We start from the raw sequence: 27,154 nt of genomic DNA, 5'->3' as shown, positions 1-27,154 counted from the left end.
TTTTAATTGTGTTAGTTCATTTCAGGGGAAAGACAGATTGCGCTTTCTGGTGCAAATGAGCTGAAACCAGCTGGTGTGGTTGTAGGGAATAGGATTATTAAAGTGTCAGTATATTGGAGGTCCACTGTAATTTAACTTTTTAAGTCACCAGCTCTAAAATTGTCCCCTACATACTGGCTATTTGAATTGGTATGCTGTGGTAAATGAAGAGTAAATCCGGTCTTGATACGACAGGTGGATGAAAAACAGCAGCACTTTGGGTAATCTGAAGGACCACTACTGAGTTAGATTTATTCTCCTCGAGAAAATCAGATTGTGTTGCACAAAAGCACAAAAGCCGTGTTTAGAATAAAAATCATGATTTAGCAGTGCATCGGTTATATTCGGAGTAATCTCGTCTCATATATGAGAGAAATCCAACAGATCCTAATGTGAAGGGATTTGGTAGTGAAATGCTGGTTGATCTTGTTCCTCATGCTCCCCCCGCCCCGGTCGAACGGTAAATTCATGCTAAAATTAAAGAACCGCGCTGGAATACGAGCTGACAGAGGACCATATTTAGGTGTTCTTCTGCAGCAACTGTAAACAGATGTGAAACAGACATTAAAGTTTTAAAGGCTTGTTTTTATCCAGTGGAATACCGATGCTTCACTTCAACACAGAGCATTACATCAACACTGACTCAAGGAGGAGTTGCTGGACATTTTCAAACTGTTTTGTTGGTTCTCCTGGACTATTAATCACCGCAAAGTGTCTGAAAAACGACTTAAGGTCAAGTGCTTTGAAGAATACAGTCCAGGTTCACAGCTCTCTTTACAATGAATACAATTTGCAGCTTACGCTTTTTCGGGCTCCACAAAGTTACAAGAATGAATCAGGATTACACACCTAAAATTAGCTCAGCCGTAATTTTACCATTAACATGGCTCGTGCAGCCTGGAGCTCTCCTGGAAGCTGGCTTTAAAGGTACAGTATGTAAGAAATGGCCACACTTCAATTCTATACTCCAAACAAATATGGGGCAGCACATCACCAAAGAAAGTGCTAACTGCTGCTAACCGTAGCTGCCCGTAGCTGGTGAGCTCAGTTAGCCGTGCAGCCAGCAGCTTAATCAGGGAGCTCGGGGGCCAGGGAGGCGTTGGTGTTCACACCGCCAGCACGGGAGCAATCGGACCAGGAAGGGCCTGGGTTTAGGTGGTTTAGGTTTAGGTCTAATTTCAGTAGATAACATTCCAAAGGAGTCAAAAATCAAAATCACCAAATAGATGCTGGACAAGCTGTCAACATACAGATGACAAACACAATTTGATGAGAGGCACTATGAGGTTATTTCATCTAAAAATGGGAAGCAGAGTAAGACAAACACGCACACTATGACATGCTTGTATTTGTGATTACATCACGGTAGAGTGTGTTGTTTTATTGAGCCGTGATGTGATTAAGCACAGAAACAAACAAAAAAAAAACCCACTCCTACCCGACCTAATTAACTGCACCCTCAGCAGCGGATTAATACAGCCCCTTCAGACAACAATGAACTTTACTGAATGGACCCTCCTCTGTGCTACGGGCCCTTTTGTTGTAAAAAAGAGATGTATTTCTCCCAAGATGTGCTTTCTTTTGCTAATTGGCTGAAAGCTGTTGGTGTGTTCGCAGGGAATAAGAATATTCCAGTGCAATTTACATTAACAGACGTGTGGACCTCATGCCGGCGCAAGAGCGAAAGTCTGTGGATCAACAAATAAAGTCATTATTCTCGTATCATTCTCTGGGGACCACGAATGTCTGTAAAAAAAAAAAAAAATCCTGGCAATTGAAACTCTTGTTGAAATATGAATATGATAATTATAATATAATAAATAAAACATATGTTCCTCGTGCCACGCTCCCAGTGTGGCTAAAACCACAAAAAAGACAAAATGTTGGACCAGGTGAACTCTAACTTGTGTCCTGCTCTCCTGAGGTGCTCCTCCCTCTTGACTTGGCAGGCGTTTGAGTCATTTAGGCACGAGAGCATCAGATGTGAGGAAAAAAATGCAATCACAGCAGAACCGCTGGTTCCTGGGATTTACCTGACTTTTGTGAAATAGCCTGCATATAAATTGAGTGGAGAGCTAATCTCACCCACTAAGACTGGTATAACAAGGAGAAAATGAAAACAGTGAAGCGGTGCCAGAGTTTAATCAACGTGCTGCTGATATCCTCTTTCCCTTTTATCTGCCAGTATTTACAGTCTCTGAATTACTTTTTGCTTTCACTGACACTGGCTCCAGTGTTGTAAGTACATTTTCCTCCACGTACGTGGGCCTATTGCTTCAGGTTCCCAGCTAAATAATGTTGTGGCCTCACCTTGACACTCCAGTATTTGTCGGTACAAGCAATTTGCAGGAGGGAGGGAGAGGAAAAGCCTGCAAATTGTGTTTCTTCCATTCACTCACTGGCCAGGTGAAGGCCAGGTTTTCTTTAGAGGAACATTCATTCATCAAAGGCCGCTACTCGGTCTATAGCCCGTGGTCATGCGCTTGTATTCAGACATTCTACCCTAATCATTTTCCATTCATTTTCCATTCATTCAATCTCTCCAACCATTTTATCCTGTTCAGGCCCACAGGATGAGGTTGTGATGGCCTGCACAACGCGCCGGGCCAATCTGTGACAGAAGGCATCCGCGAACATGTGTCTTCATTTATAATGTCTTATTATTCAAGCTGCTAAAATGTTCAATCTCATCATGGACTATATGAAGAAGAGGGATTTTGAATTGTCCTACTTTTCAGTAAGTTGAGGGTGAAGGCGAAATTTTAAAGAAACACCACAAATGTCTTTGAATGGGCCAACAACCCTTGCCTTCATCGGATCATAAAGTGATTGACAGTGTGTGGTTAAAAATAGCCCAAATTAGAGCATCAATAATCTTGTAAACTTGTCTGTCTGTTCTAGTTAAGCGCATGAGCAATAATCGGAAAGTAGAGCTGACACTGAGGGGTATTTAAATTTGCATACAGTCAATCGTCATTCAGCGTATTCGTCAAATTATAGGTTGAGATTACAATCCATCCCGTCGGGAGCACAGCTGTGTGTACCAAATATCAAGGGGGTTTAGACTTTTCACTTATTACCAGAAATCCCTACTTCATGGTGAGAGACAGGTCATTGTGTTAAATCAATGGTCTTATATGTGATGTTGACCCAGAATTGAAACCGTATTGAGCCAGTCACACATATCAGCTGGCTCCCAAATCTGACTAACTCTCCTTTGTCAGCAGTTGTCAGTATGAGATTAAAAATACTATTACATTTGCAGAGGTTATGGTCATGTTGGCGTTGGTGATGTATAAAGAGCGAGATGATATAGTTCACAGGGCAGTTTTACACAGAGCTAAATAGTATTTTACTATCTTAACCACAAACGACTTTCTTAAAACTGCAAAATCATCTTTTAAATTGGCAAACAACAAATGTGCAAATCATGTTGACCACTACTAGAAACATCTGGCGGCCAATCGTATCTTGTGGTAGGCTAACTCTGCTCTTCCGGCCCTACTTTGGGCATCCCTGGACCACAGTGGAAGACAACAGTCTGAAACAATAGACCATATTCAAACAGGGGCCATTTTCCTCTGATGTCACGCTGTGGTCGGGAAGCTCGGTTGCTGGGAAAATGTTATGCTGCTGCGTTCCGCAACACAAGTCACATAAAGCTAGATCATCTGAAAAAAACTGTAACTGTATGTGTGAGCACTTTCTGATTGATCTGCACCTGACAAAACGACAGATAGTGAAAATCTGGAGGGACACGAGGTCATATTGAAATTCCTGACTCCTGATAAAGGAACCAACTTTGAATTAGACGGATATGAATTTGGCTATATAAACAGAGTGGAGGAGCTGTGGCTATGTATGAAAGCAAAACCCTGAATCATAAAGTGATAGAATGTATGACAACTGTGGTGAACAAATTATTAAAGAGTGTAACAACGGAAATCTGCGTAGAGAAAAACAAAAATGTAATTACTAGTTGTGTATATACAGGGCACCAGGGTCCAGTGTTGAATCTTTCAGGGACTGGATGGAGGAAATGTTTTCAAAAAAGAGGTCGGAGAGTACTTTTCATTTGTGGGGATTTCAACATTGATCGCTGAATTTAATCAAACAAAACATGACTGAATGATTCATCAACACAATGTGCAATATGACCAGACCCAGTAGAGTAACATCCCTCTGTGCCACTTTCACCCAGACCAAGAAACCAGAATACAGACAAACAAGGAATTCACGAACGCACTGAAACACGATTCACTAGTACAAAATTGGGAAACATTACACAAACAAAAGGATATTGGCAGTGCATATGAAACATTGTCAAGAATATTCAGATCATTATCTGATTCAAATGTCCAATAAAAAAATAATGCAGAAAACCAAAAATACAGAGATCATCCATGGACGCCTGCAAGACAAAAAATACACCATACAAAGATTTCACAAAACAGAGAACTAAAGGGGCCGAAAACAAATACAAGAAATATAAGAATACTATCAATAACTAATATTATAAGGATATGTGGGAAGGACTGCTACAGTAAAACAATAGCCGATGATAAAAAATAATGTTAAAGGAATATGGGACGTATTAAATGGTATTATTAAAAATGGTTCTAAACAAATAATTTATCCTGACAATGATAATGAAAATCATATTATGGATCATCTGAAAAATAGCTAAAACATCTTTTGTGAGTGTTTGTGTGTGTGAAAAAATTCCTGACCCAACGGCGACAACCAAAGAAACAAATGATAAATTCTATAGAAAGGCATCCCAAATCTATGTTTTTGACAGTAGTGGATGAGACAGAAATTATAGATATTGTTAATAAATGTAAAAAACAAGACTTCCACTTTAACCCCTTAACGCCTATTGTCACAAATTTGCATCAAACCGCTTCTATTCAGAATGCAGCTGAAATAGTGCATGTGTTCCCCCAATGTCAGTTCATTCCATATACTAGAAGACAAAATAAACATAATTAATCTAGTACACACACATACATGCACATATTTTTTTTTATTGTTGTTTTGTTATCATTGTCATGATGAAGTTTTGAATGTCTGTCATGAAACCAGATTACAATTTAAATTTAAATAGTATGTTGGCATTAATAAAATCAACTTCATGCCTCAGATGGGAAATGTGTTTTAATAACTACTTTATTACTAATTATTAATTGATACCCAAATTTTTAACTATTCTATGTGCTGAAGTCAAATTAATTATCTCCACTTAATTTAGCCTCTGCTTGAAAGCAAAAACACAAATAATATTTTTTTTTATCATAATTACATATAAATTCAGGCGTCAAGGGGTTATTGGAATAGACATGACAGTGGTGAAAAGGGTAACTGAGGGGATTTCAGATCCACTACAAACGTCTGCAACCTGTCATTCCAAACTGGTACATTTCTAAACAAAATGAAGATCAAGTCTTACCGCTGTACAAAACTGGAAAACAGACACCTGTTTTTTTATTTCCACAATTCTCCAAAATTTGGAAAAATGTTTTTAATGACAAACTGGACACATTTATTGAGAAACACAAATTAGTTAGTGACAGTCAGTGTGGATTCAGACCAAACAATTCAACATCATTGGCAATAATTGAATCAAATAAGGAAATCACAACAGTCCTTGGACCATAAACAACATCCTGTTCTGGACCACGAAAAAGCATTTTACACGAGCAATCACAAAATTCTGACTAATAAGCTGGAACGATATGGCATCAGGGGCATACGGTTGAATTGTATAAGAAGTTATCTAAGTGGCAGGCAACAATTTGTGAAGTTGGGAGAGTTTTCTTCATCATGTTTGGACACTGATTGTGGCGTCCCTCAGGGGTCACAGTTGGGTCCCAAACTGTTTATTCTATACATGACTGACTTCTGATGACATGAATTAATTATTGGTGTAAAACTATGGAAAAGATTGAATGTGTAGTTGAGTCAATGTCCAACAGGGATTCAGAAGGGCATTAAAATTCACTAGGATATTATGATGGTTTTAGTATTCATTGTTAATTTATTAATTATTGTATTTAATGTTTATTTAATTTGTTTGCAGAAAGCAAAGTGGGTATATATGAATGTATATGTGTGTGTGTGTGTGTGTAAATATGTAAATATGTATGGTGAGGGGTAAGTGGATGTTGGAAAAGACATTTAAATCATTATAACATTTATATTATTATTATTTATTCATTTATTATGGGTAGTACATGTTTATAGAAGACAAAAGAAATCAAAATATAACCTATAATACATGAAATAATGGGTGATAAATTCAGTTCAATACATTTGTATGTTTGTATATTTGTGAATACATATTATTGATTTATTTATGCATTTATAAGTAATGATTAGATCAGGAAGCCTATTCTGAATTATTATTTTAAAATTAATGGAGAGGGGGTGTTGGATAATTTACACTTCTTACCCTTCCCTTTCGAACATCATTAGAATTGCCTGTTTTCATATGGACTATTCTTTTGTTGAAAATAAAATGAATGTACATGTTCAAAATACAGATTTCAATAAATCAATTAAAGGTTAAACAACATCTTTGCTAACCCATTAGCTAATGTTAGCATTCAACTGTATCCTAGCAAATATTCACGTTTGCTTACATCCAGTGTGTTTAACTTCCATGTTTAAATGAGTTGAGCAGCTAGGAAGAGGTCAAATGCTAACGTTAGCTGCTGTCTAATAGAAGCTAATGGGTTATCAAGTAGTTTTAGCTTGAAATACGACCAACTGTTTCTTGTCTTTTCAGTTGCTGATCAGTCAGAAAGCAGTGAAATGACAACGATCTGTCAGACTTCCTGTGTTTACAGCAACCTGAAAGACAGCAACACCGTAATGTCAGAGGAAAATGGCCTATGTGTGAATGTGGTCCGTGGTTAAAACATAAATTAGTGCAGCTCTAGGTTTAGTTTTATGAATATTTGATCAACTACAATTTGATGGTATGCATCCATCCAGATTCATACCCATAACTTCACAGTTTCCTTGGCCTCACCCCGCTGCTGGATGCTGGATTATGGTGAACACAGCCTGTGCTGCTGGCATTGACTTACAAACCATGGAGTGGCTGTGCAGGGCGACTAATAGAGCAACGGCTCAACCCCCGAGCGCTGGTCTCCCTAACACCTCAGGTCAAGGACATATCACTCTTCTATCAGCTGAAGTTAAAAGCTGCAGTTAGAATGACCTTTTGAGCTGCAGTCAGACCATCAGTGACAGTCACCATCCTCACATTTCTCATTATGAAACACCTCACACCTTCCTGCAACGGCTCTCATCTCCTCCTCCATATCCTTCTAGTCTCTGATATCACATTCTGTTCCTCGCACTTATTGCAAATGATCATTTTGCTTCTTTTATTCGCGGTGCTTTGAGCAGATTCTAAATGGAAAATCTACTTACATTGTGTTACATCAAAACATGTCGGGATGAGCATAAGAGAGAGAAAAGACTTGATATGAAGTAGAAAACAAGCGATGTGATGCCAAAAACTTTGCAATTCAGCCTTCCTCCAGCTCTTACTGAGCATCATATTGACTTTTTTTTTACTGTTTCCAATTCTGGGATTTTTATGGTTTTCAACATTGTGAAATTTCCAGATCTCTCCTCATTTCTGAGGGAAAGCCAAAACGAAACGCGTCGTGTTTCTCATTCGGCTTGATCTGACTTTAATTTCACAGTACCGGCGCGGAGCTCAAGTAACTCTTTAAAGTTGTGAGTAAAATGATACGGTCTGCTTCATTTTGTTATATCAGAGTGCCACGGTTGGTAATAATAGCCCCACTCTTGAATGAATGAGTCTATTCGCCAAGGCGCTGAGTAAACAGTGTGCTCTGTTATGGTGATGGAGGTTGTGGGGAGATTGCTGTTCATTAGCGTTGGTTCGTTTGTCAGCATCACTCAGTTATCTTCTGTCCTCCTCCTGCATCGTGTCATTCATTATTTATTCATTATTCTCCACATCATCGACCCTGTGACATCATCTTTTCCCTCATAATCCTTGTCATCTCCTTTTGTACAGATTTTCTCCCGTGCTGTGTGTCACCTAATGTTTAGATGAGACAGCCTAGTGGAAAGCTTCTTATGGCCCTTGGCAGACCTCGTCATTCATAAATTACTCGGATTGTTCCGGGTGGCACCTTAACCATTGTGTTTACACGGGGGACATTTCTACCCTGCTGCTCGTTCCTCGATTTTAGTCGAGAACATGAAAACAAGTGCATTACTCATTGCACCCATATATCAACATCCCTGCTGGCACATCTTATAGGCTGCACTGATCACATTTCAAGGTTACACTCAGGGATACATACATAGTTTCGTAAATAGTAGAGAACACCGCATTGATACAACACTTGATACATATTCACATGTCCTATATACGTACAGGCACTGTCATCAATACAATCGCAAACTGGTAAAGGTGCAATTTGTGAGATATGGGCAGAATTTTAGAATAAAACATTAAAAAAAATGTAGTTTTATGTTAAAATATGACCCAATTTCCCTTCTGGAGTTTTACTATCCATTTTCTTTTAAGTTCCTTATCAATCGGTAAGCTGTGGAATGAAACATTTATTGGACGTGTAACCTGTGACACATCAGTGTTGTTAGACCTTCCCCAACCTGAGCTTGATGTCAAGATGGCCACCATGTGAACATGGTCTGTGCACAAAGGAAACACACAAATTGTCATGAAATCAGATACTTACTGAATAACTCATCGTGAAACACATTTCAGAAACACATTCAAACTCAATATAAACTAAATTAAACTCACCAACACAGTCTTGGTTTGTTTTCCCACGGCCATCTCAGGGTTCCCAATTCACAGAGTAAGATGTGAAAATATTCCGGCTCTTTTGTCATCCCAGAAGTCACAGTCTTGGTCAGAGCTGCTGAAAATGGCCCCGGTTGAGTTCCCCTGTTGTCGAACCGTCTTGGACGCTGCGGTCAGTCCTAGTTCGGTGTCCAAAAGTGTAAAAACTCCACACTCAAGTGCAACTGGCTCCACAGCTAACTGGGCAATGAGCTATTTAGCTAACGTTAGCTAGCTACAGCCAAGGATCGCTAGCAAATATCAGCAGTTGTCGGTCCCTCTGGTGATATGCTGCCCCCCATGTTTTTGGAGCTACCTTTGGATTCTGCCCATATTCTACAAATTGCACCTCTAAATCAATTAATTAAACAACATCACAGTGTTTTACAAACGTTAGCCATTTCACATTTATCAAAGAAACTTGTCGCAATTCAGCTGTTGGCAGATGAAATAATCGGGCGTCCAGTATTTCCAAGATACTAATCAACAGCTCTGTCGATGGCTATAAATACGGAACCATCACATAGACCCCATAGACGAATCCCTGTGTTTGTTCTCGTTTCACTCGACTGACTTTCATTTTCCCCTCTGATGCGTTCCTGCACAAATGTTCTTGCTTTTAAACAGGCGCCATTGTGCACTCGGTCTTTCCTGTGGAGGCGTGTTAATGCTGGAGCCGTACAATAGCAAATAAGCAAGCATGCAAATGTTGTGCTTCACATAAAACAGTGCGTGTACGGTATATACAATAAATACAGTCACCTAGCACACAAATGGATACTTTGGAGAGTGCAGATGGGCTACATTCCCCACGCATATAAACGTGTCGTGCCATCTATATGATAATTTCACTGGTCATCCAAACATTTGATGCTTCTCTATCTCATCATTTGGGATTCAAATTACTATGTATATTTTTGGCGTGACTTCCAGCGGGCAGCATGAATGTGTGCTCTATGCTCTTTAGACTTGTCACACAGCCTTTGGTCACATTGTTCTATCCATTCGCAGTGATGTTCGACCATTTGACTGTTTGACCTGTCCCACTTCAAAGGTAGAATCCTTCCAATTGGGGCTAAGACCATGCCATTTGAAAGTTTTTGAGCTACTGATATGTACAAATGGTAAACAAATTAAAGGAAAGGATTCTAGATATTCTCTGAGGGATCAACATCATTCTTCCAAAAGCTGGTGATGGTGTCTTAAATCTGCCATAAGTGTTCAGCTGTGATGAGATCTTGCAACGGTGTGGGCCATAGGATATGATTCGCTCATCAAACTACTGAGTGACAACTCGTTCCCTGTAATAATTGCATTTCTCCATCAATTCATTCAGTGTTTCTTTCAATTTGTCACCCTTCTGGATTTGGTGTTCTACGACTTCCTTTGGGCGAGACAGGCTCACCCGGGTCTAAGTCAATCTAGTACTGCTGGCCGTTTTCTCCCTCAAAGTGCTGCGCTGGGTCATCTGGAGGCTGGAACGTGGCGGCCAGCTGTTAGAAAAACAGGTCATGTGACTGAATGTTTCTCTGAACCTGGTGGACATGAGGTTGTAGAGGATGGGGTTGATGGCAGAGCTCAGGTAGAAGCAGACTCCGGAGAGGATGTGGACGTGCTCGAAGACCTTGAGGTGCAGCTCGGACCAGGTCCCAATGTAGCTCCACATCAAGCGGTCCACGTGGAAAGGAGCCCAGCAAAGACCGAACACAACCACCAGCACGCCTGGACAGGCCAGATAAACAGGAGAGAATGAGATCAGGTGAAAGAAATAAAAGACATAAACCAGTGATATTCCTAGACATGTTGAGATTCTAAACTACTCTCTGATCAACATCACTGACTCGCTATAAGGCAAGGCAAGGCAAGGCAAGGCAAGGCAAGGCAAGGCAAGGCAAGTTTATTTGTATAGCACAATTCAGACACAAGGCAACTCAAAGTGCTTTACAGGCACACACAAATTATATTAAAAGACAAACATTTCATTTAAAAGACATTAAAAATTGCATTATGAAAAAAAAAAAAAAAAAAAAAAAAAAACTCAGAGTAATAATGCAGTTCAAAGACTTCAGTTAAAAGCAGTGGCAAAAAGAAATGTTTTAAGTCTTGATTTAAAAGAGGTGAGTGTTGGAGCAGACCTGCAATTTTCAGGGAAAATTATTATAACAACTACACAGGGGAACAATGGGTCCAAATAGTCATTCACACACATGGAGACAGTCACATAAAGTTTTTAGCTCCTGGGCAGCTCGAAGACATGACCTACACAGCATTTTGGTGACTTGAACGTTGCGTTTGCACAGCTTCTGCTTGTGGGATCTGGTAAGACTTTCCGCTCCAAAGCTACACCTGCTGTCCACTTCGGTCATCAGCCTCTCCCTGTGCAGCCGCACGCCAATAAGCAGGTAGAGGATGCTGATTATCAGCATGGGGAGCAGGAAGAAGACCACTGTGGAAATCAGGATGATCAGGTTGTATATCCAGGTGGGCTTGACCACATCTGAGGAGACAAAGTTAACAAATAGGGGTAGGTGTGTATAACTGTCGCTTAACAAATGGCAAACTGAACAAAGTGCTGGCTAATCGAGTGCTGGCTTGCTAAACTTACGATCACTGAGAGGCTACTCAGTGTGAAACCTTGGTAAAATGTGATGCATTAAATCCAATAGGGAGCAATAAACTCACAATCCTGGACACAACAATATAAACAAGAAGTTAGTGTCGAAATTAGCAGGAGGGGAGCTAGTTAGCTGTTAGCAGCGGGCAGCAGGGTCCTGCAGTGTCTTCGGCTAACAGAGCTAACAGCTAACCGCTGCTAAACTGCAGTTTATGAACAAGTTCACATTAAATACATGTACGCAGGTACTTTAGCTGGGTGCAGTCTGGAGGGTTTTTTTGAATGCTTTGAATGTTAATACTTTTATCAAACAGCAACAGACGACGCAAACAAAATAAAGAAACAACATTTTGATTTTAGAATGTTTTACACACCTTTTACACAATGCTTTTAATGAACATACATAATGGCTGTAACATTTGGTACAGATATTTTGGGTCCCAGATGTGAATCCTACTGACTTCGACAATCTCCTAAATTTACCAGTGGATCACATAAACAGGCTGAAATTTCTGTTTTGTTTTTTTGGTCTATTAGACTGATAACCATGATCATGGTGCCCAGAGGATGAATCCTGACTAGTAAGCTACATTTTAGCTTACCTATTGAAATATCTCAAATCTATTTAATGGTCTTTATAAAATTTGTTTCCAAATTCATGGTTCCGAAGTTGTTCTATCAATTACTTAATGTGACTTTTTCTCTAGCGCCACCACAAGGTTGAATATGAGGTTTTCAGTTAAATGTCTCCATAACTATCGCACTATCGCAGATTTTCATGTCCATATTCAGCATTTTTTTTTCATCTAGTTCCGTCATCAGGTCAACATTTTGGAACGAACAAACTAATGGTAGCCAATAAACTCCCCATGCACTTTGTGGTTGGTGCAATTGGTAAATGTTAGAATGCTAACATGCTAAACTAAGGTGGTACACATAGTGGACATCATAAAACCATCACCATTAGCATCGTTACTGTGAGAACATTAGCACGCTGACGAGCCCTTTATCCTCACAGAGCCTTAAGGTTCCATCTGTAATCTCTTAAAAATAAAAACAAGGCAAAAAAATGTAATTAAAACTTTGTACGTACTGCAGATTGCTGATTGGGGAAACTGACGTCCAAACCTTGGGGGTAGCTCCTGAATCCCATGCAGACTGGTGTTTGGCACAGCACACAGCATGGACAGCACCCACAGCATGAAGATGACCCTCTTGACGTGGGAGCGTGTGGTCATGTGTTTGACTTTGAGAGGGTGCACCACGGCTACGTAGCGCTCCACGCTGAGTGCAGTGACGTTGAGGATAGAAGCAAAGCACACCGTCTCAAACAGGAAGGTTTTAAAGTAGCAGCCTCCCTTCCCAAGCAGGAAGGGGTAGTTCTCCCACATGTCGTAGAGCTCTAACGGCATGCCCAGCAGCAGCACCAGCAGGTCAGACACCGCCAGGCTCAGCAGATAGTAGTTGGTGGGTGTCTGCATCACCCTGTAGCGCAAAATGACTGCACAGGTCAGGGAATTGCCCAGAACACCCACCAAGAAGATGGTGAGGTAGGTGATACAGACGGGAAGGAACACTTGGGACCTCCGAGGCCCCAGGTGCCTGGCCAGGTAATCCTCCTCGCTCAAGCACATGTCATCCAGATCTTGTGCGGTGGCATTAGCCAACACCCAGGAGATGTTCATCCCACACACCACAGCAGCCTCAGGGCAGCCTACGTCAGTGAAAACTGTGGCACCAGTGCTTAAAAGAGCCGCAAGAGAGCAGTTCAGCTCCAGCATGTTGCTGAGTGGCAAGAGGGATACTCAGTTTCTGAACATAAAGGGAAGAATGAAGAGGAGAAAAATTAAATTAAAATGCGCACTTCACCAATTTTACAAATGAAGTTTTTTCATTACAAGAAATACTAATCATCTGGTGACAGAGCTTATGTGATGTTCTGTCAATGTGGACAGTGTCTAAATGTCTAAAGTTAAAGTCTAAAGTTAGAAAAAAAAAACCTAATAGGGTGATGCAGGGATGAGAGTAAAGAAAGTCCAGGGGTCCACTTGTTAAGACGGACTAGTGAGTAACTAGGTCTCTGTGTTCGGCCTGATGACGTCCCCGACAGCCACGGTAGTCCCATTTAGCCACTTGTAAGCAACTGCCTATTTAAGGAAACGTAAATGTTTTTTAATCCAAATGTAGGGTCTTTACTGACTAATTTTATGTTGTAGAATAAAATATGAAAATATTTTCAGCTCTAGTTAATTACAGATCATATTTTGATGCCTCTGACGGACAACCCATTAAAAAAAACCCTGGACCTGGAAGTGCAAAAATGCTCATTCCTGCCGCACTACATAATCAATTCAAACTTAAATATTGTAGCAGGACACCTAAGCTACAAACTGTTGCTTCGGAGAATGACAGATGTGGGCGCTAACCAGGAAGGGTCTAAGGAAAGATGCTGGAATCCAGCTGTTTGGCCACACTGGAGGCTTAAGGTCAGGATATCTCACCCTCTGCTGCTTTAATTTTGACCGTTATCTTTAAAACCTTTGCGTATGAGATCCTCAACTTCAATCATAGCACAACACAGAATCACTGGGATACATCATTAAGCTATGAAGGCAAATATTCATTATACTGTCATATTGTTTCTTCTTGAGAAAGGGAAATTAAAAGAATTTGATCAAATAACAGACTCAGACGTCCTGAGTCTGCCAGCATGTCTGAAGCTTTCAAAAAATCTACCAAAGTCGATATATTTCTGAACTGACCAAATGTAGCACAATATCATTAATTACAGTTTACTTCCAGGGGACACGCGATACCCTCAATTTGGAGAAGTAGAGGAATCACCTCCTACAAAATGCTTCAACAGGGAAAACAATGGACGAAACCTCAGGGAGTGCAACAACGCAGCGATCCCACACACTGCAGGCTACAAGCAGCTGTAAAAAGCTTTCATGTATAGCAACAGAGAAAACTGCACTCATACGTGAAATAAAACATGCAGACAAAAAAAAGCATCCTAATTAGTTTGTGGATTAAATGTATATATGCTTTATAACCAGTAATCACTGGCACAACCTGCCATGTTCTCCTCACTTCAGACATGAAAAATAAGCTTTTTCTACAATTCACTTAACTATGTTTGCTATGCTGTGTTGTCCTCCCTTACAAACTGTAGTTTAATAGTAACAATGCAGTCACAATGCTGTCTCATTGGGAGTGTATGCTCTGGTTTCCAGAGAGGCTTTTGTTTAGATTGGCACGCTGGATTTGTTTATTCAATTCAACAAGCAACAGGGTTATCGAGATAACTTTATGTCAGGACAACACACACACACACGCACCTGCAGTTTGTGGTTCTCCTTGAGGTCACTATCCTCTTCTCATTTACAAGATGGAAAAGATTTGAAGAAATGCAAGACGATGTGAGAGCATCATCTTTCTCTGCATCCTGGACTTTTCCGACACAATATCTTGACTGCCTTGGTGCCTCAGTGCGTCACAGCTGCCGTGACTTCCCGTATTTGAGCACTGGAGTTCACCCCACCTCTCTCTCTCTCTTTCTCTCTCTCTCTCTCGTTCCCTCTCTCTCTCTTCATCTTGTATGCCGCCTCGACCATTAGCCTCCCCACCTCCACTGCCTTTCTTATTTTTTTTTTCTCTCGCTTTCTTTCACACACGCACACAAACACACACACACACACTCTCTCTCTCACACACACACACACACACACATTCTATCATCTATACATGTGAGTGTACCGACACTCTATACCATCTCATCCTCCATTCTATTAATTTCTCTCACTGACGGTGGGCACATGTGAAAATGAAGGTCGAGATTGCTTTGACCCTGCGGCCCATGGGCTGAGTGCTATTTGTGCGTGTAGTGAAAAAAAAATGAAAATTCCCAATTATTGCAAGTCCACAACTAAACAGACACAAATGGTTGATAAATTAACAGTGTGTTTAAAATACAACGCAAAGATGTCTCCCTGAGGACACGGAACGGCACTTCGGCCTTAAAGGTCATAAACATCAGAAAATTAATTTTTGCGAGTTGAACAGGAGGTGTTGATTCAACAAGAAATGGTAATTGTGACACTCACCTGTTGACGTGTTTTTTCAATTTTAAACTTAAATTCTTGTTTAAACCTTTTCATAATACATGCAGTGTTGTGTTATTCATGCTCCTCAGAGGATGAAGCTGTCTGACTTTGGTGATCCCCTGTCTTTTCCTCTAGTACGATATCAGCAAGTTGATATTTGTGGTTTTTAATTACATGTCTTAAACACCTATCGGATGGATTGACATAAAAAGTGGTGCAGATATTCTTGATGAATTTGTGGTTCTCAGAGGAAGAATCCTAATGACTTCAGTCATACCCTGACAGAAGCGTTTCAACAGCATCGGGATGGATTTGGTCCAGACAGCCATGTCCCCATCAGGATGAATTCTAACAAATTCCACTGCCACTCAAAAAAACCTTTCCTCTCCATCATCAGATAGAAAATATAAGTTGTCCAATATTTTGTATTGTGACCAAATACCTGGAAAATAAATTTCATCATCAGACTTAGCTATCCTTTTTATGCTAAATAACAAATGTTTCTATGCTTGACTCAGATAGTGCACATGGGTGAACATACCTGCTTAGCATCAGCATGTTAGCATTGTCATTGTGTTGCAATGCTACTGTTAGCATTGAGCTCAAAACACCTGGTCCCTGTGAAGCTGTAGCCACTTAGCACAGCACAGAGTCGCTAGCGCTGCTGTTGACCGGTGCTGTTTCAAAGTCTGTTCCCCTGTTGATATGTGTTTCCTCTCACCACAAGTACGTAAGTAAGAAAACCTGCCTAATTTTTAATATAACAGGTGTTAACTCTTGCCGTGAGATCAATGTACCTTCGTCACATTGGGATTCTTACGTCCATTTCTTTGCTTTGGAAAATAACTGGGCCGTTAACGGTAGCCATGTCACTCACACTGTCTTCGCATCACTAGTGCCAACAGTAATACCACAGGTGAACGCTGGGGGAGGAGCGGGAATTTGAGAAGTTGTCCTTTTCTGATACCTCTGCTGAAAAACAGACAGGATTGTACAATGCTGTACGTATTGTGACCGGTGGTACAGTGGGTGGCATTTTGTGAAACTAATGCTTGTGAAAAGGATATATAACTACATGGGCTCGGGAATGCTTAGTAAATCTGTTGTCAGTCAGGACAATTAGCAGGTAAATTGTTAAACTACATTGTTCTTTTAAGTAATCCACTTGAAATGCATGCTTGTAATGTGGAATAAAGTTACATTGAACCGGTTGAAAATGTGCTCTTGTGACCCCATGCTAGCACACCTGCTAATGGAATGGCTCCATTCAACAGACAAATGGCTGTGATGCTGGGCGACTGTCTGATTACAACCTTACTGAACTAACAGCTATTAGCAAGTGGGTGTACGAGCAGCATGCAGTGACCAGGAATCCAATATTTCTAAAATTCTAATTAGACCCATCCTAATCTAAGATGCATTTTATGAGCAGCCCATTACATCTTATTACATCACGTCTGCAGTCACTCGCCAGAGAGTGCAAATCAGGTTTAAGATGTCTTTGTACGGATGCTTTGATTTCAAGTGATTTATGCTCTTTTGTACCTTTCCGCATTAAACAGACAGCATGAGTCATCAGGTGTGCCTTTGTGCTTGAACATTAGGAAATCATATATTTGAATTCTAAAGGCTCAGATGAGTATTTTCCCTTCCGCAAACTGAGCCTAATTAATAAAAAGACATGATTGAGATTCATTCATGTGTAACAGGGGGGAGCAGAGGAAATATTTGACTTGCTGAGGTTTGCCTGGCTAATAGAGCAGCCCAATGAGACACATCCCACGCAGTGCATTTACAGACAAGCAGGGATGAGGATTCTGTATGCAATAAATCATCGCCAGAGCTTCTGTCAGAGGGCAGAAAATCCACAGTTTTGGCCGGCTGCACACGCCTGCATGACCGTCACATACCCCCACCACACCACTTCCCTTTCTCCCTCCGCAGCGGTGTCTAATTGGATTTAATCCCAGTGCAGGGGCTCTAGTGCTTCCCCGACAGGAAACTGACAACTCCTCATTGGCGCATCCACTTAGTCAAGCATTGATTGGGCTTCTGTGTCAGACCAACTGGGATGACACCCCCCTTCAACATCATGCCGAGTCAACACTGCCGTTCTAAAATTTTGGGCTCTTGGTGAGAGTGTATGTGTCCACTGATGTGTGTGATTACTGCGGTTTTGAGAGTGTGATGATTCTTTTTTCCTAAACTTTGACCACAAAACCAAAGAAAATCACACTGTGATCCGTGGACAGAAATGGTAATGGGTCAGTTCACCCATTTCACAATCCAAGACAGTCAACAGTCTCATCACAATAAACAATATTGTATATATTGCCCAGCCCTGCTGTGAACTTTGAACCAGGTACCCCTACTGCAACCTGAAAATAGTGGGTGAGTGAATCTGTGTCTCTGTTAAACTCTTTTGAGTCATTCAGATGACATCCAATTTTTTATTTCAGCGAGGTATGACATTATGTCTCGCGCTGCTGGGCTTGACACGCAATCTTGTACATGACCCTGAACCTGTCTGTGCCCATGTGGTATTAGACTGTAATCAATTTCATGGAGGACAATAGGCCAGGTGGTGAGAACACAAATCAACTCCAAAACAGAGGAGCCCACAGTGTGACATTTCCTCCATGCCAGCACCTCTTTGTTTGCAGTAACATGTAAGAATGGCTATCAGGAGGATTTATGTCAGCAGGACTTATTAGGGCCCGAGCAGGGAACCTGCAGGTGAAAAAAGCCTTTTTCACTCATAACTCCCACTTAATATGTTTCACATTATTAATCCTCATACCTATGTGTTTCCTGAATTCAGCTGAATTGTTTGGTGTAGGCCACGCCCACTTTTGCAGTAACTTTCCATAAGCAAACTTGCAAACAATGAAAAACCTACTTTTTCGAACTCCTCCTAGACGATTTGACCAATTTGCACGTAGCATCTGTAGACCCTCCTGACAAAAAGTTTTCAAAAGAATTTTGATAGTCCATAAACTGCCCGAATTATGAAATGATAAATTCCTGCATATTGTGTTGAAAAGAGACAATCTTGCTTATCTTTACAAAATACTGTCCGATTATCACATAAATGTTCATCATTGTGTGGTATGGCCTGATGAGGCTTTGTGTAAAATTTGGTGCAAATCGGCCAATAGTTGGCGCTCTGGTGGCAGTCTAATTAGTGTCAATGGGATTAAATGGGGTAATCTTCAAGTCCTTTTCAAAACTCATCGACCTTCAACCTCTCCTTGTCCCTCATACTTTGAGCTAGACACACCATTCTAACTTTTAAATAGTCAGTAGACCTCAAACTATTGGGCATGTATTCAGTTTTTTAAATTTTTTTACGGTTTTCAAATCATCACAGTTTTAGTTTTAAGGATTTGTAGGCCGTCTACTGATTTTATAATGGGTGTGTATTGCATGAGCTACAGTGCGTGACATCATCGCTACAGTGAAGAGCAGATGGAGGAACTGGAGAAAAAGTTCTCTTCAGCTTGATTTGGATCCCACATCTTTTACTTCACATAGACAATATATACATACAAATGTAGGAAATCTTGTTGGCTTCCAGCTGATGGTCTTATTTCAGAGGTAGGACTTACACTTTTGGCTGTTAAAGCCCCAGAGGCACAACAGCAACTCCCCCATGAGCTGCAATTTCTTCCTCTTCAGCTTTTATCATGCAGCAGGTGACATCTCACATCCCATCAGTTAATCAGTTCTTTTCTGACCTGGCTGGATTCTCTGGATTTTTTTCAAGATCTCCCAAGAGAATCAGTCTGCGTGACAGAGTGGTGTCACACAGACTCCCAAGAGCAAACAGAGTAAGATTGAACTTCCATATCTGTGCAGTGAACACTGTTTTAGCACAAAGGTGACATCATCCAGTGTTTTGAAACCATTAGGGGAATTTGAGCCTACCACTGTGTGAGAAGCTGGAAGGTTTGTGAGGCTACTGGAGGATGACTCTTTCAGCTTCTTCCTGAAACTATTTCATTGCATCATGCCTCGTGTGCACATTCTCTTCGGCCAGCTCCAGAGGCGGACCATCGACTCAGTCTTTGTCTGGGGAATCATGCAGCAGTTCACACAATTTTTCTGAGTTCAGCGTACATTATTTCACACCGGCAATAGCAGGCCACCGAATTATAAAGCAACAACTTCCTCAGCAGAATGTGTTGCGTGAGCATGCCCCGACGGCAGCATGCATCGACGGCAGCATGCCCCGACGCGCTTGGACTGCGAGGGCCCGTTCAATGCTGCTTGCAGCTTTAATTTCAATTGTATACAGCTATTCTGTACACCTGCATGAGGACTGCATGCATCTTGTATCCAAGGGGAAAGTCATTCTGGAGTCAGTTTAGGCTACTGTATGTTTCTCTGTTATATTTTAATGTATGTGTACCTAACATGGAGATTTAATGGTATAATTTGTAGATATGGCCATTATTATGAAATTTTAAGGTAGCACCAACAAGATATATATTTTGAGCAGCATATCACCTGAATAACCAACAACTACTCTTTGCTGGATGCTCTTAGCTGTAGCTTGCTGCCTTCGCTCATTAGCGCATGGCTGGGTTAGCTGCAGAGTCGAGCTGGCCAACTCCCGGTCAAGCGCCCGGCTAACTTGAATGGTAATAAACTGATTTTAACGTGCAATGATTCTAGACTTGTTAATGTTATCGGACCAAATGGCTCAAATCATGATAGTCAGACGAGTCATTTTGTGGGGGTTATGATGCCCCAATTATCCTCGTTTTACCGAGTTTTTGGCTCCCTGCGCATCAGGGGATGTAACTACACGATTTGGCCACTATGAAAGTCTGTCGACCATGACTGATGAGTGCTACAAAATGCTCCTTTAATGGTCTAACTGTGGAGTGTTACAGCTGTCAACCGTGTCCAAGATGAGTTGTGCAGGTAATGTGCATGCTTTCCACTGTTCTTCGCATGCATAGCCATGGGATGTACTGTAATTATAGTCTCTTGAAACATACGCAGCTCCACCTCTCTTCTCCAAGCAACCACGCCTTCCAGCTGTAAACCAACTCCTTGCCAATCCATTAATCTATATTATTTACATGGTTAATGAGTGCAGCTGAATTTCATTATAGGTGCAAGTAAAATAGTGCAAGTAGTAAGCAAGCAAGTAGTATGTGTGCCTTTTTCCTAGTTAGGGCCTGAGCAGGTTTCAACCTGCGAGGACCTATTCAATTTGTTAGGATTCTTATTATTCTTCTCAAAAGTAAGCGCAGTTTTGGAGGCATGAACATACCCCAAAAGTCACCAAATTTGGAATATACATCACATCTGGCGAAAAATGTTGATAATTCAATGTCTTTGGGTGTGGGTGTGGCCTGGGGACTCTATAGCGCTCCCTATTGTAACGCCGCACCTCCTACATGCACATACATGAGCGATATTCGGTATGCATATTTATCATGAGCAGACGCCATAAAAACCCTCTTGGACCCATACCCTCAGTCCAACAGGAAATCGTCCATTTTGATTTTCACCGCCATTTTGAAATATTTCCATGCCTCGTACTTTAACAAACTCCTCCTACAGATTTAACACCACAGTCTTCACATTCACTCAGTATCATCCTCAGACCTTGAAGATGAAAAGTTATCAAAAGCTTTCACCTACTCATACCATAAAGCATCAAATCCTTTTAACTTCAACATACAATTTCCCATCCACACCAAACTGCACATACATGTAGAGGGTGTTGCCCTGAATACATCTGTGCATCAAAACTGTGTCATATCCATAGCGCCACCCAGTGGACACAGAAAATCGGAAAAATATCATCCGATTTGCATGACATTTGCAGCTTGTTTTCTCCACATATACACTACAACGTAACATGCAAGTAACAGGTGACTGTGCCCCCCGACGGCGCCGCAGCCGGACGTGAAAAAAAATCTGAAATGCTTGTATTATAACCCTAAGACCTTAGAAACACAAGTTGCAGGGTTTTTTTCGCTCTCATAAAAAGTACAATAAAAGAGTCTTTGTTTGAATTTCGTATCCAACAGCTTCTAATGTGAGATCTTTATTTAGTAAATGATAGCATAGCAGCGGGGTACTTAGACGCTGGCATTTTTACAGCAGTGAATGCAGCTGCTTCTAAACAAATCTGACATTTAAGAGCACTTTCTCAACATTTCCAATTACATCTTTAACATACATCTGCAAGTTGGTGTCTAGGAGCAACTGTCTACTTTTTAATGAGTCAATTTATGCAAAGGGACAGTGGAGAAGTCCTCTGTGTTTCTACGGACCCCCCCGTGAGTCTGTCCAGTCCGAGCAGCACGCCTCCATCACAGGGTCCATTATGGACAGAGACACAGTTGGGGAAGCTGCTGGAGTGCATCCTGCGTCACACTGCGACGAGTAACTCTTCAAAGGCTCAGCTGCAGGATGGACGGTGGAGAAATCATACACAGATAGTAAAACTGATTTTTACTGTGTTTTCAGGGCTGCTTGTACAGACTGTCACATTGATTTTAGATTAATGAATATATAAATTAACATGAATGTGAATATACTATTGCAGTGTATGTCTAGTTATCTCTGTACTTTTTCATCCATAACATAATACAACATTTCACTTTTCACAGTTCCTTTTGTATATGTTATCAATAGCTTACAATTTTTTTTTCTATTTTTAAGCATTTTAGATTATTTAAAAATCTGACCATTATGTTATACCATGTTGCTAAAGGTTATGTCTGTTGTCTGTCTACAGTATACGTCTACAGTCATCGTGGTGCATTTTAATTAAATTTTTAGTTTAAATACTTAACTTTTGGTGTTATCCATATTGTTAATAGATTACTGTTTGTTTTTTATAAAGTGATTTAACCTTTTTTTTATTGTTTAGGTAGACGGATAAACATTAGCAACATTAACTAGACACAGGTTAAAAACACCTATGAAATATCAAAAAGACTTAAAGCACAAAGTACTTTATCAAAGTTATGGATGAAAAAGCACTGAGATAACTATAGCAGTATACTATAGAGTTGGCAAAAGGACGTGTGGTAAAGTGGTTGTATGTCACATGTCGAATGTGAACACCAACATACAATGGCAGCCACATCAACTACAGAGTCAACAACAACAACAAGGGCATCAAGAGTAGAGAAATCGCCCCAGACTACTGCTTAAAAACAAAATCGAGAAACATAATAAAACTTTTCTTTGCTGTCTATGACTAATACTTAATTATCCGGGCCAATAACTCTCTTAGCTTTTTTTTTTCCCCTTTAATTAATTAATTATCCTTTAATTATCCTCACCTTTAGTTCTTTTCTATATGGTGTTTTTCCTGGCTGTTGCTACGCAGCTAGTATTACGCTGCAGGGGGTCTGAGGCAGCAGGAAGGTTTTTTTAAAAAACCATCAATAGCCTAATAACACACAACAGACATTATTCATTGCACTTAAATGACTTCTGCCTGTGGCTCAGTGATTTATTACTGCACTCCCATAAAATTGAGGGACCCACAGGAGACAGATGAAATTAAAGAACGGTCAAAATCCAGACACCAGAGTGTTATGACGTACAAAGGATGGATTGAGCTTGAAAAACTGGATCTTAGAGTTCTCATTAAGCAGCCTCGATCTTCTTTTCTTGTTTTTTTGTGCCTGGTACCTTTTCCCCTGCTTTAGAACAGCTCCTGCTTTAAATGTTGGTACTGCTTTCTATAAAAAAAATGTAACACTCCTGAAAACTTGGATCTTCAGTCACTCAGGCAATATTTCAAGGCACGCCTTCATCGGCTTCTGAAGCGCTAGACTGAGGCTAACAGGGGCTCGGCAGTGTCGGACTCCACCCTAACTCAAAAATGGGCAAAGAGGGGGAGCATGGGTAGAGCTGAAGCAAGTCTAGTTAGTTAACTAGGCCACTTGTGTTGATGCTACCAGGCTGATAAATCCACGTTTTTGTCCCAATAGTTTGAAAAACAAACTCTGCGCTCCTCGACCCCAGGTGCTTATGACTCTGGAAGCTCCAGGCTCTGCCAACAGCCGTGTTCTCCAGAGCTTGCAAGCTCCGGCTGCTGTTTGCTGGTTAACGCAAACAGAGTCGATTGTTAATAAAAAAAAAACAGGTGTCTGTCCCTCAGCTCCATGTTTGCGTTCAATTAAACATACAGAGCCCCATATTGTTTGTGAATATTCTCCAAAAGGCATGAAAAACACACACACAGTCGAGAACAGTGACTGGAATCAGCTGAGGTGAAGGTCAATCCTGTAAGTCTAAAATTACAGAAACTCTCTCGCTTATATAAATAACCACAAATGGAACTATTGCAGAATGGTTGTTTTCTTGAAAGACTCCATTAGTCTTAGTAAGGAGGTGATTGGAAAAAAGGCTTTTCGGGGCCTTAATTCTCAGGCTCATGCTGAGATGATCCCTGAGGGTTTGTTAGAGTTCTTTTTTCAGAGCTCCTCCAGAGCCACAGAGGCATGAAAACAATGTTTTCACAAGCTGAGTTGTGCTGGAAACACTCAATTTGGCCGTTTTAGCATGTGTTACTCGAAAACAGAACAAAGTGAGAGCAGTGAGTAAGTTAAGTGCCTGCAAAATACCTCAAATATCATCACATATATATACAAATAGGCCTATAAAACCTCATCCCCAGCAGTTTGTGCTACTAAACAAAATAGTTCTAGTAATGAAGAGGAGCCGTGGGGTCTCACATGAACCAGTTTTGCTTTAAAATTCATTAAATCCCGTTTTTATTTAATACACCCATGATACTGGTGTCATGTGTAAATCTCCTACATTTAATGTGCTGTATATGTGGTCACTAACATAAACAGGTCTGTTTCGGTGAGAATTTTATGTTTTACATCAATTCCTCTTTAAGGACCACTTACTTCTGTTTACATGACGGACTGAAGGACCCTCTTCCTTGTGTAAACCTCTCAAAACCTCATTTGAACCCATATCACAAACACTGTTTATCATAATCACGCTTAAGTCAACATGAGGATAAGATTTCAACTCCACAGCGATAACCCATGTTTTAAAGGGTGCAATGTGTGACGTGTGGCCAGAACTGTAGATGGAAAAATTGAACTAAAACTATCAACAGATTGTGAAGAAACAACAGTTTTGTCGTGTCAAAGACGTCGACTGTACGCACTGTGTTCATAAGATGTCTGCTGAGGTTAGCATGCTAACCAGCTAGCCCCGGCCCGTCCTGTTTCATTATGCCACTTTGTACCTAAACAATCAGCTGAGAGATGTATGCGAGCTGTGAGTTTGCTAGGTTTCACAAGCCCTCCTCCCTTTTTACGGCTAATAAAGGAACAAAATGAACCCACAAATTGCCAAGAAATGAAATACTTCAACACCTTTTTTCCCTTATTAAACAGAACTTAAAACCATACACCTTCAGATTTCAAGTTGCTCTCTGAGCTGAGCTTAATTTCCTTGTTAAAGGAAGGCAATTCTTACATATTGCACCTTTAACTCATTGTCAAACACACTTTTTTCAAACTCGAGAGAAACAAAATATTCACAGAACAGGAACAGTGGCAAAACCAGATATTTGTCAAGTTAGTTTATGATTAAATTACATTTGCTAATGATTTTTTCAGACCATGGTTTGTGGTTGCCTGTTGTAGAATAGCATATTTTCAGATTAGTTTAATTGCTGTTACTGTGTGCTGTTCAAACTTATAATTTCCATGCTGATGAAGCCCCTTTGATTTAAACTGATAAATTGTTATGCACTGCTGTCGGTAATAATCATTACCAAAAGTAATCATAGACAAATCTTACACATTTCCAATTTACTGTAGTTGTGTGCGTGTTGCCGTACCTAATGGGTTAGGTTAGATGGCGGACACGCTTGCGTATGCACCAAACCCCCAGGTGGAGTGCTAGGCTTTGAAGTCAGTTTTCGTAGGGGCCAAACTAACTAAACCAAATAATGTCATCATGTGATGAACTGGGGCCCAAAAATAATTTTTCCCTTAAAGGAGTCATCACCTGGTTTTTTACATATCCAGTCCCTCTTAGATCGCTTTGGATCAATTCTTAAAACTTATTAGAAATTAAAAAAAAAAAAAAAAAATCAAACATAGAGCTTGTTCTGACACTTTTTCATACCGCGACTTTCTCACGCGAGATTATGCGCGAGGTTTTGGAATGGGGGGCGAGCCTGCATGCACACACAGACTCCAAAACATAAACAGCCCTCTGTCATGGCGCACACACTAAATGACGAACCTTACGGAATTCAGGCATTTATGTACGAACCGGAGTCGGAACCCGAACGGGAGAGTGAAGAGGCAGAGACTGTGGAAGAGACACGTTTACAGCAGGATGTCTCTGAATGGTAAATTCTTTTTTTTTCCTTCTTACTTTTCACACTCGTGTTTTACATGTAAGACCTGAGTTTTAATGCTGGCGGTCACGATGTATGGCGTGAAAATGACAGAGAAATAGGCAGATTCGGAGGACGGCTGTGAGCCGATGCTTAATATGCAAGTAGCCTCCTGTGGTAACGTCACCACAGGAGCAGAGTCAAAATCTCATGCTTTAGGAACGCGCACTATTGTGCGCTATTCCTGTTCGGAAAAAGAGCCAAAGCGAAAAAAATAAGCCACTTTCAAACTCCAGCTTTTCAGGCAAGTTTCAACAGAGGTCCAACACCAATATACATGATTTAACGAGAGAAATTGCGATTTCCGGGTGATGACTCCTTTAAGTTTACCCTGTGAAACGAGTGTCTGTAAAACAGTGGATACATTATTTTGAGCATCACAACCCCGCAAAATGACATAATTTGAGCCATTTGGTCCAATAACATTTGGAATTTGTGGAAAATATTTTTTTCCCCTTTCAAGTTAGCTGGACGCTGAATTAGAAGTTAGTCACTAGTGTGCACGCTCCATGGGCCCCACAGGTCCCAGTGTTTTATTACCCAGGGAGTCAAGCTTTATTGGCTTCAAAACGCCACTGAGCAGCTTTTATGGGAAGGAATGGGGCTCTGCATCCAAGGCTGTGTCCAGTAATTTAACATCCTTGGTATGCACTACTCAAATCAGGCAGGTTCTGTGGTGTGCAAAAGTGCAGTAGGCATCAGTTGGCGGTAACTCTGGTGATATGCTGCCCCCTGTTTGTTTGGAGCAACCTTTGACAGATGGCCAATCTCTACACATTGCTCCTTTAAATTATATATTTGTGTCCTGCTGGTCTGACACTGCACAACACTGCTGGAGTTACTGTCTACAAATTCATGACATGGTTGGTTTTCATTAAGCAGATTGTTTGTATCTGTATTCAATTCAGAAAATGGTGCCTGACGGTGCAACAGGAAGATATCAGGATGAGCTAAAATTACCTCGGAGTCGTGGCGGCATCATAGCATCAGCATGGCACCCTGGTGCTGCAGTTCAGCTATCGGTCCCCCTCGACAGCTCAAAACTGTGTAATCCATGATTATGTTTATCCCCTGTTTTGCAGAGGCTGGTAGACTTCCTGTCATGACTGACTTTATGGAGA

General features: G+C 40.8%; 1 protein-coding gene across 3 annotated transcripts; it reads right to left on the bottom strand.

Moving 5' to 3' along the window:
• Window positions 1-4,118: 4,118 nt before the first annotated feature.
• Window positions 4,119-27,154, bottom strand: LOC115572114 (neuromedin-U receptor 1-like). 3 transcript variants are annotated; one of them, XR_003982023.1, is made up of 5 exons: window positions 14,852-14,998; window positions 12,604-13,322; window positions 11,160-11,393; window positions 8,858-10,618; window positions 4,119-8,742 (listed from the first exon to the last, which is right to left on the bottom strand). XR_003982023.1 is itself a non-coding variant. In XM_030401930.1 (4 exons), exons 2-4 carry the CDS (start codon window positions 13,289-13,291, stop codon window positions 10,308-10,310), a joined length of 1,233 nt encoding a protein of 410 aa, XP_030257790.1. In that variant the 5' UTR covers window positions 13,292-13,322; window positions 26,994-27,154; the 3' UTR covers window positions 4,119-10,307. The 3 variants fall into 3 exon arrangements, 2 of the variants coding, with proteins under 2 accessions (XP_030257790.1, XP_030257789.1); XM_030401930.1 differs by lacking the exon at window positions 14,852-14,998 and adding an exon at window positions 26,994-27,154 and having other exon boundaries at window positions 4,119-10,618; XM_030401929.1 differs by having other exon boundaries at window positions 4,119-10,618.

The sequence above is a fragment of the Sparus aurata genome, chromosome 21 (genome assembly GCF_900880675.1).
Source record: "Sparus aurata chromosome 21, fSpaAur1.1, whole genome shotgun sequence".
NCBI lineage: Eukaryota > Metazoa > Chordata > Actinopteri > Spariformes > Sparidae > Sparus > Sparus aurata.
Note: the sequence above shows the minus strand (reverse complement) of the source record. Positions and strands in the feature narration are given on the sequence as shown.

What these genes read in the sequence shown, in the direction of transcription:
- LOC115572114 (XM_030401930.1), bottom strand. Translation starts at nt 13,291, where the DNA reads ATGCTGGAGCTGAACTGCTCTCTTGCGGCTCTTTTAAGCACTGGTGCC. An exon ending in TCCCCAATCAGCAATCTGCA is followed by an intron (nt 11,394 to 12,603) that starts GTACGTACAAAG and finishes TTGTCTCCTCAG; the next exon opens with ATGTGGTCAAGCCCACCTGG. An exon ending in TCAAGTCACCAAAATGCTGT is followed by an intron (nt 10,619 to 11,159) that starts GTAGGTCATGTC and finishes TGGCCTGTCCAG; the next exon opens with GCGTGCTGGTGGTTGTGTTC.